General features: G+C 34.3%; 1 protein-coding gene and 1 pseudogene across 1 annotated transcript; one reads left to right on the top strand and one right to left on the bottom strand.

The window, feature by feature from the left end:
- Nucleotides 1–615: 615 nt before the first annotated feature.
- LOC132945779 (calphotin-like) lies at nucleotides 616–3,092 on the top strand. Its single transcript, XM_061015536.1, is given in 2 exon segments — nucleotides 616–690; nucleotides 2,402–3,092. Coding segments are annotated over 2 exon segments (378 nt in total). The 5' UTR covers nucleotides 616–669; the 3' UTR covers nucleotides 2,759–3,092.
- Nucleotides 3,093–8,019: 4,927 nt separating this feature from the next.
- LOC132945777 (uncharacterized) lies at nucleotides 8,020–10,332 on the bottom strand (annotated as a pseudogene).
- Nucleotides 10,333–10,844: the final 512 nt, after the last annotated feature.

The raw sequence follows: 10,844 nt of genomic DNA, 5'->3' as shown, positions 1-10,844 counted from the left end.
TCTAAAACGTATGAAAAATACGTGAGCTGCAGCCCCCTTAAGAGGTTCCGACCGAGTGATAGACATTACGCAAACAGTGCCGGATCTTGAACTCTGAGGGCCCCAGTGCAAAAAAAATATATAGCGTGGTGCTTTGAAAATAAAATGTACTTAATAATCCAGTTTTATGTAGTAGATATCGGTCAATTAATATTGATGTTTTACCTGGTATTACATGCCACGTGTACGGTGTACCTATAACATACTAACTTCTATATTTACAATAGTGGTATAAGTTTTAAATTTTAAATTTTGATGTAAATGTAAAACGAATTGATATTCATAAAATATATTATGTTATCTTTACTTTAATTTCAATGTATTCTGTATACCTATACATAATAATATGGTATAAATATGCAATGATTGCGCGGTAGGGTATTTCATGAGACTATTGGCTGATTGCCGATCACTTAACTTACCTATAGTACCTACTATTCGACTATAAAATATGACATATTCTTACATACAACATACGGTTTTGTATTATAAATGTAAAATTTAGGTGGTGGTGGCATAGATATATTATGGATGAGGCCATTTGTCTTTAATATAATATATTAATATCTATGGGTTAATATCGACTTCCTTCAACTCATCAACCTACCAAACCAAATATAAAAACCAAAAATGAACGCCATCATGAAAATCGTAAGTACAAGTATTTAACAGCTGCAATTATTTATTTATAATCATATAACACAGTGGCGTCCACAGGGGGGGAGCTAACGGGCTGAAGCCCCCCCCCCCCCCATTGCCCGTATTATTATTACTTTAAAAAAAAAATATTTATCAAGTTTCAACTGTCAACTATAGTAAACAAGACGTAAATTGCATATACGTCTTACCACAATGAATTCATTTTTGAAAAAAACATTGTATTTGCATACCAATTTTCCTAAAATTATCTGTAATTTTTCAGTAAAAGTATGAACTACTTGTATGAAAGACCTTGTATTAAATTTTCTAGTCTTAGCTTATACAAATTTAATATTTTATAAGTTTTGAACTACAAATTAACTGTGGTTTTGACGAAATTTGAATTTAAATTTGCTTATAAAAAATAACCATGATGCCTATGTATTGATATTTTTTTAGCTATAATAAAAACTTACGAATTACATTTTTAAGCTTTTTGACCGGATAAATAATTTTTATTGACATTTATAGAAAAAAAAAAAAAATTAATTATCAAATACAATCCAAATGAGGACGATATTATAACCAAGCGGTTACCAAACAATTTTAATAAATTTTCATTTTTTTCCCCAATTATTTTAAAAAGCACTGAGCATTTTCAATTTTGACCTCTTAACCAACTATATCTAATTTGCTTCCAAAAACATACATCGGACATCAAAGTTTATGATCAGTGCATTTCTTCTACCAGAAAAGTTGAGAAGTTACAAACATTTTCAAATACCTCAAATAAACGTCTGAAATTATTAAACTGGACAAAATAAAAATCAAATTGTAACTAATTTTCAAGTTCCCCCATTGAAAAATCCTGCATACGCCACTGCTATAATATTCAGATACTAAAACACTATTGATCTGATTATCAAACTTGTTTTGTGAAGTAATTATTTTTTAAGACATGTTTGCGTGTATGACATTTAGAATTTAATACTAAATCCAATGGTGGTTGGTTATATAACTTACACATCACAATTCATTTTTACTAAGCAATTAATAATAAACATCGGTTAGGAAGCCTGTTGATTCATTACAGTTTTTACACATTTTGTGAATTTAATTCGCTTCTTATATTATCAAAGGAAAAAATTCATTTACGATGAGTGGTGCTTTTCAAACACATATTACATCAATAATTGTATCTGGAAACTAAATAATCAATTTATAGGAACAACATTTTAAATTATGCCATTTTTGAGAAAATAATAATACAATTTGATGACGTTAGAAATATGATGCATTTGTGCGGGTGTGCAGAGCTTATCTTTTGTTCCTTGTGAGGTGTGACAAACTCGAGTATAAATATTTTTTTGAATTGTGACCGTTACAAAATAGTAGCAATCCACTCGATCGTTACACGGTATAATAGGCACACACATCATATCATGTGTTTAAATGACAAACATTTCTGCCTTAATAAATAATGATATTGTTCTGTTGTTCGGTGGTTCTACATTCTTCGATTTCCTAGTTTTTCTTACGCGACTCGCGTAAAAGTTGCCTATACCGAATCCCTTAAACAGACCACGGTGAATCGGACGACAATGTCATAATAAATAATAATATTATTGAATTTACAAACCACGTTATTATACATATTTACACGTTCTCTTAGAACACAAAATAAATGAACACTTATGATTTTTGTACTTTGTGTTTGGCGCAGACATTAGCCGCCGTTGCAGTTTTCGCGTCTGCCATGATGACCGCTTCTGCCAAACCAACTGAACTCGTGCCCGCCGCCGCCATCGCTCCAGTGGCCGTTGCTACGCCATACGCTAGCTCGTTCACGTCACACAGCGTGGCCCACAGCGTAGCCACCCCGGTCGTACCGGCCGCTCCGTAAGTGGCCGCCGCTCCTTACGTGGCCTCTCCTTACGCCGCGGCACCATACGTCGCTTCACCTTACGCGGCCGCACCTTACGTCGCCGCGGCTCCTTACGTGGCCTCTCCTTACGCCGCGTCGCCATACGGGGCCTCTCCTTACGGTTACTACCCGTACGCCGCTCCGGCTTACCTGTAAAGGACGTTCCGAACTAAGATGACCACCGCACAGCAGTCTCCACGCGAGAGACGAGACGGACGAGAGACGACCGCAACAACAACTGCTAACGCCACTGATTCTTTTCATTTTTATAATATTTAGATCGCATTTTTTATACAAATATCGTACAGACGATATAATATTATATAATTTGTAAACATAAAAACCGTAAATGTCACGGCGACACGAACATAATGTGTATCGTGCGTGTATATACATGCAAAAATATAATGTATCAATATTATAATATAATATACCTATAATATGTACATACTATGAAATGAATATTTGTTTGTTTGTCCTCTGTAATATATTACACCTTTTTTATATTCATCTGTTTATTTGAATTAATTTGATCGGTTATGAACCAATGCAAATTAGGGTGCAAGAATAGACACGTACGAGGCAGTTATACACGTGGCTTATATTTAAATAATATTAATCTTACTATGTAAGACTTACCGATGTTTCAAGAATTTTTTTCATCGGTTAGGTATAAGTAACCAATGTTTTTGTCGTCTTCCGTACTCTAAAATTTTTATTGATTCAACAACAATTAATATTGAACACATAATTTATGCTTTTAAACTATCATAATAATTTACGGGGGACGGAGTGGCTGAGCGGACTAAGGGGTCGGCTGCGACGCAGTCGACCCGAGTTCGATTCCAAGGCCATGGGCGGCGTTTTTCTTCGGACAAGTCACGGTGTCCGGAGAACAATTGTCGCCATCCCACACCCGGGCATGGCAGATACCTACTGGTGCCCAATCAAAAATTCTGCCAAACTAAACACATACGTGTTCCTCCCCCTATCGACTTAATATCCTACAGTAAAAACTTAAAAATAGCTAATGGCCTCAGCTGCCGGGCTCAAGATCAATAAAAAAAAAATAATTTACATTTTCGCTGAACTGCACAAATAGTTAAATTAATAGTCCATCATGATGCCAATAGAAAATAGTCTTATCTGAACTTTCAAGTGCTTATAAGGCTAGGTATTTAATTCAGATATATACTTCAGTTTAAATTGTGTAAAAAAATATACTACAACATTTTTAAATAAAACCGCAAGTTACAGAAAACTTATGTCTTAATATTATATAATATATATGTTAAAACAATTTAATTATATGCTGCTGTGCCTATATAATACATTCAATATTATAGGATTATACGCATATTACGTTGGGTACAGTCAGTGGCGTGGCGAAGTGAAATATTTTATCATTTTAATTCATTTTTTGTACGACCTACCTACCTAACCTTGACTACTTGATATAATACTAATTTTTGATTTTATTATTATTATTATTAAATAGGTACCCATTATATTCAGATGAAGTTATAATCTTGTACTACAATTAACTTAAAAATTCACACCAAACATTAGTCATTACCTGAAATATTTTTTGATCGATGTGAATGCACGGTGTGCGTGTGTATATCCAGCAGGCATCTCACTGTCGGATCGGCGAAGGTGTTATTAAATATACAAAAATAAATGATAATAAAATTACAGTAGGTTGCTACCTACCACTACATACAGTAGGTACGCTTTGAATTCAACGTTTATTTAACGACGGTGAAATCCAGAGTTCACTGTAGATCGACTTTCAATGGCATTATAAGACTGCTGGAATTTTGGAGTTCTCACGTGGGCGTCCAGTTCAGTCATATAATAATATACGAATAATGAACTTACTGTTTTATTTACTTCAATTATTGCATATCGATGTGAGCGCACACATAATGTGTTGTTTCTTTATTGAACAAAATAATAAGCCCATCGGGGAAGTAAGATAATTTAATATTAAAGTGGAATATACAAAAACGAGTTTTGTACAAAAGTTCGTTAACTATCTGGGCCCTGATAATTTTAAATCTTTGCTAATAGATGTGAAAAGAAATATTTTTATTGATAATACCAACATCAAGAAATGTTTTATTTAGTGAAATAAGTCAGTGATTATGTTTATGATTCGGTATTACACAATCTAGTATAAGAAACATTTGTATATTTTTTCTTTTGTTCTTATTATTCGTATTATCATTTATTTAATTGTGTAGTTTAATTCGATCACGTGACTCGCTTCATCCACCACAAGCTTAGCTTAAAGGTGTAGGTAATTTTTATTATTTCCCTTAATACTTTGTATCATTTTTTGTTAATAACATAATATAATAAAAATCTTCTTTAATAAAAAAAAAAAAACAAATCAATAAAAAGTCAATGCCAGTACTTATACCGTGGTATAATAATATGATGTACCCGCTAGGGCGCTAGCTACACAAAACGAAATACAAAACTTTGTGCGTATTACCATGAACAAATAAACAATAATAAATTCATGGCTAAATATATATTTACAACAGTTTCATACAATGATACATAATTTTTAGATTAAATACATTTAATAATACAATATTTAATAATACATAATGTGTAGAATCATAATGCGCAGTCTCATATAATACATGGTTTTTAGACAGCAGTCTCATATAACAATACATAATTTTTAGACAACAGTCTCATTTAATAATACATAATGTGAAGAATCATAATGCGCAGTCTCATATAATACATGGTTTTTAGACAGCAGTCTCATATAACAATACATAATTTTTAGACAGCAGTCCCATATAACAATATACAATAAAACATAATTTCCAATGGATCGTGATATGACGGTGATGGACGACGGTAATTTTGACCGCCCTATTAACTGGAGAAAAGACAAATTTAATGAGGGAAAACTATAATGCAATATTGCAATGAACGATAATTACTAAACGATATTCACTAAATCACATAGGTACAACGTGGTTTGAGAGTGCTGAAACAGGAACATAAAGACGCTGACTCAGCTGCAAGAAAAAACGAAGCGAAAAGGAGCCGAAAGCTGTACAAAACTAACATATAAAAAAAATCAGGCACCGAGAACTAATACAATTTAATATTTATTCGAAGAACTGACGGAGCCCGACAAACTAAACACGCGGCGGAGAACGGCAGTGTACAATGTAATACAAAGTACGTATGCGAAAAACAGCGTGCACGAACGGACCTAAAAGCGGGGGCGAAAAACGTCGGACGGACTACTGGCGAACGCGCACAATAATTAGGTTAGGTTGAAGCTATTTTTATAGTAATTTAACGGTGTCGAACGAATAATAAATTGTCCGGCGGAAACAACAGGTGGTGCGTTTCGACCGGCCTGGCACCATCATGCGGTACGCCAAAAACTGCAGGTTGACGGGCGGCTGACGGCGGAAACTGCTGCAGGTACCACTGTGGCGTACAACGGTGATGGAAGGGGAAAACTTGGTGAACATTATTCTATGTCCACGAGGGTTTGACAGATGCAAACCCTGCGTGCCACGTTCACCAAGGATTTCCAAACGAATCTTTTCGTTCTCTTCCACGCAGACCTCCGCCGACCAACAGACCGCGCTGCAGGGTTTTCCGGGAATTCCGCGGGTACCGGCGGGTCAGACTTCACGCCGCCGTACACGGGCGACTGGATTTGCAGCTCAATAGACGACCGGAAATGTTCACGCCGCCGTATCGGTAGCTGCAGGACAGGCGTGGGAGTGATCCTACGATCGACTGCCAGGTCCAGCGCGTCAATCAATGAGATATACCCGGGTGCGTCCGTCTTTGATATCACACAAAAAGTTGCAGCAGGCTCCGATGATGGTGCAATTATAACTACGTCCTGCTGGTACACGGGTGAGTTAATTATTCTCAATTCTGGTGACGACCGGCTACTCTTCTTTGCGGCGTGTCCGCTGTGCAGTAACGATGTCTTGACCGCGGCTATGTTCATGGGGTCAACTGCCAAATCCAGAACATCTACTATGGACCGACCCTCGTTATTGGCATAATACTGTTGGCATACGACAGTTCTCGATGTGGCGTCCATCTCTGTATATATATGACGTGTAAACGGACGGGCGAACAGGATGAGAGCCAAACACTTAATGACGGGTTTCAATAAACTATTTGTTACCGAAATCAATAAACTATAGTAGTAGACAGAAGTATTATATTGTGGCCAGTATAGTTTGCTTGTGGCCAGCTAGTAAGTAGCAAATAGTTACAATTAAATCATGTACTCAAACAATATAGTTTTATCAAGTAAAACCTACGAATGTTTTAAAAATGCTACCGGTTTCGGCGTAATCGGAATCGTATTACATTTTTACATGTACCTATAATACGGCTATGCATGATTTAGATTAATGAAGTCTAGATTTAATATCTACAAACTTTTTTTAAACAATTATATTTATTATTTGTAGATATTTTAGAAGCATAATATATACGAGATATTTAATACAATTGTAAGTACGCGCCTATCAAATAATGTTGACGTGGAATGCAAATTTCTTCTCAGTAATAATACAAATATTATGTTGATACTTCAAAATTATGTATCATGATACTGACCAACTCTGAAAATTAGTAGGTAATTACTAATCGTGAGTACGCGAAAAGCAAAAAATTAATTAATATCTAGTTGAATCTATATTATACATATATGTTTACCTAATATTATATACCTATTACCTAGGTAAAATTATTGAACTCTATATACTACTCTATGTACTATATACATTGTCAACTAAATAATGTGCAGTTAATTTTTTAAACATTTGACAATTTTGCAATACATTTTGATAGATTTGCCAAAACTCAAAAGTCAAAAGTTATGAAATCTAAAGGCTACATACGCACTATGCGGTTGCCCGCAATGCGGCCAGCCGTCCGGTTGACCGCAGTTTACGGTTGGTTCAGCGGGTAGCTGTAATGCTAAAAACAACTTTTAACAACTCCATTTCAACTATGGACGTTGAAGAAGTGATTGCTGTTTATTACATATACGATCGCTACATAAAAAAGAAAAAGAAAAAAAAATACTGGATACATCCTTTCCTACAAACCAAAGATGAAACCAGGCATTTTGACATATTTTTTGAAAACCTCAAAAAATATGAAGACAAGTTTTTTGGTTACATGAGGATGAGTTTAAAATCATTTGAAGAATTATTGAGGATTTTAAGACCATCAATAACGAAGGAAAACACACGATTCCGAAAAAGTATTAAGCCTGAAGAAAAGTTAACCATTGTACTACGGTAAATAAAAAAAACCAAATTATTTTTAAATTTTATGTTATAATTTTTCAATTTTCATGATTACAAAAAAGTAGCTACACACTAATCATTATTATTATTTTAACATATTTTACTTAAGTATTATCATTATAATTAACATATCATTGTCTTATGGAATTGAATTAAAAAGGTCAATATAAGAAGTTTCACTTTCATGAGATTGGTATGTGTTCGTTGAGTCTGCATTTGAGAGAGGTGATAGTGTATTATTTATGGCAGTTTCGTGATGTGGGGTGGTTGCAGGTATAGATATGTGAATAGGCGTATGGTTGTAAGGATGGTGTCTCATTTGTGCCGAATAAGGTCCACGATGTGCATTATTTTGAGTATTCCAGTCCCATGTATTTGGATAATTTTGCCTCTGAGCGTCTTGAATGACCTTTAAAACGTCCAATTTCGTTTGCATGCGCAAGTGTTCTGGTATTTTTTTAAAGTCTTTTACCAAAGACATGAAAAAAAGACGATCTTCGTCCTCTCCAACATTTTTAGTTTCTAAATTTTTGTTTAAAATTCTTATCAACTCTCTAGTCTCTACCAATGTCATCATTTTTATTTTTTTTGTTTCGTTTTGGTACCCACGAGGAATCTGAAGGATGAGCAGCTGTACGTTGACCTTCTACAATTTCATCTTCATTATGTGTTTCTATATTGGAAGTAATATTTGAACTTGTTAAATTAACCGACACCGTATCTTTTAAAAATAAAAGGTTGTCGTAGAAAACGTAGGGGCATTTTTTTTTTGCTTCAGAACCACTTTTATTCTCCTTTGCTTTGTGGGCCTTTACAAAACAATCTCGTATATTCCGCCATTTTTTCTGAAGATTCACGCCTGATAAAAATAATTGTTTCAGATATTTGGCAACAGGTTGCTCATTTGCAGAACTACATTATGTGTTTCGGATTGGAATTAGTACTGTCGCAGAAATTGTCCGAGAAGTATGTGCTGCAATATGGTATTGTTTAAAAGAAATATGTCTACCTGAACCAAAAAAAGAAATGTGGTATCAAATTGCAAATAATTTTTTTAAGAGAGCAAATTTTCGTCACTGCATAGTTAAGTATTACAGTGCCAACTGCTATTGTAACAATAAATTAGGAGCCTTCAAGATTTTTTACCCAACAAATAAAATTTAATTGATATTTATAGAAAAAAAAACTAAAAAAATTGGAAACTTAAAATGACCGTAAACAGCTCAAAATAAATAAAAATATTTTGAAAATGTTATGGTGTGTATAAAATGCTCATATTAATATTCAGTCGAAATTGCATGTATCTACTGTCATTTATTTTAGAGTTACACAAAAAACCAAAATCGATTTTGAGTTAAATCAGTTTTGCGTAAAAATTAATACCTTAATTTTTCATTTATTTTTCACGGTGCTTTTGAAAACTATTGGGAATTTTACATGATTTTACAGTGATAGTATATTATTTTAGGTGCATGCGACGGCAAATATATTAGAATTATAGCACCTGCCAATAGTGGATCAATGTGCTATAATTACAAAGGATTTTCTCTCTAGTTTTAATGGCAATTTGTGACAGTGACCATAAATTTGTACTAATAGACGTTGGAGCGTATGGGAGATTTGGAGACTCGGCAATTTTTCAAAATTCTAATTTTTATAAAAAAATTCAGTAGTAACGACTGAACATTCCCGATCCATCACCGATTTCGTCAGATAGTACCACTTGTTTGCCGTTCGTTTTTGTTGGCGATGAAGCGTTCGCTTTAAGTACAACTATGATGCGTCCATATGCAAGAAACGATTTAAATGTTACAAAAAAAATCTATAATTATAGGCATTGCAGAGCTAGGCGTTATGTAGAATGCACATTTGGCATATTTGCTAATAAATGGCGCATATTTCATATCAATGTAAATATTGATTTAGTTAATGATATAATCAAATCTGCTTGTCTTTTGCATAATTTTGTGAGAGATAGAGATAGTTATTCTTTTGAAGACACTTTAAACAGCCCATTAACCGAAACCATTGCATCAGATAGTGTTCGAAGAAATAACAGAACTGCATTGAGATACCGTGAATTATTCGCAGAATACTTTATGACCGAGGGAAGATTAGACTGGCAAGACAATTACATTTAAATTTGTATCAAAATAACTCTAAATAATATTAATAAACTAAATACAACACAATTATCTAATGTACTATATTCTACAATAAATTAATTAAATACTAACCGAGTTTTTTCTTTTCATCCGCTGATAATTCAGCGCCGTAAATATTAACCACTTCTTCCCAATCTCTTTGTTTTTTATTTCTGTCAGAATAATCTGAGCCCTTCGTGTTCCAAAGAGATTGCTGGTTCTGGATTTCTATGATAAATTTTTCAGTATCAAACTCCATTTCAAACTCCAATTCAAAAGCGAGGACGCGAGGTACGCCGATGACGGTTTACCGCAGACTAACCACACAGTGCGTACGCAGAACGTGCGGTCAGCCGTCGAAGCGGCCGCAACGATTCAAGCGACCGGAACGATTTGCGGGTAACCGCAACGTAGTGCGAATACAATTTTTCGGATGTACAGTATTTGCTCATAGTTTATCACTTGCGGTCAACCGGACAGCTGGCCGCATTGCGGGCAACCGCATAGTGCGTATGTAGCCTAAATCAAAATTCGAACTGGTAGTTTTTAAATTTTAGGTATAACTTTGTGAACTAAAGATAATACGTATATGGAAATGAGCTTAGTATAGATTTGGTGGCTTAGATGATTTGAAAATGTTAGTAGTTAATTGTATGTACTAATGACCATTGATCTATTAAAATAAAAATTTGTAAAAATTATTAAGTAGGTATACCACTGATAGTAGTGAATAGATATGTAGTACATCTAATATTAGGTAGATATTTATAG

Source organism: Metopolophium dirhodum, chromosome 5 (genome assembly GCF_019925205.1).
Source record: "Metopolophium dirhodum isolate CAU chromosome 5, ASM1992520v1, whole genome shotgun sequence".
In the NCBI taxonomy this organism is placed as follows: Eukaryota; Metazoa; Arthropoda; class Insecta; order Hemiptera; family Aphididae; genus Metopolophium; species Metopolophium dirhodum.
The sequence above is the reverse complement of the archived record's forward strand: the minus strand, read 5'-3'. Positions and strand labels throughout refer to the sequence as shown.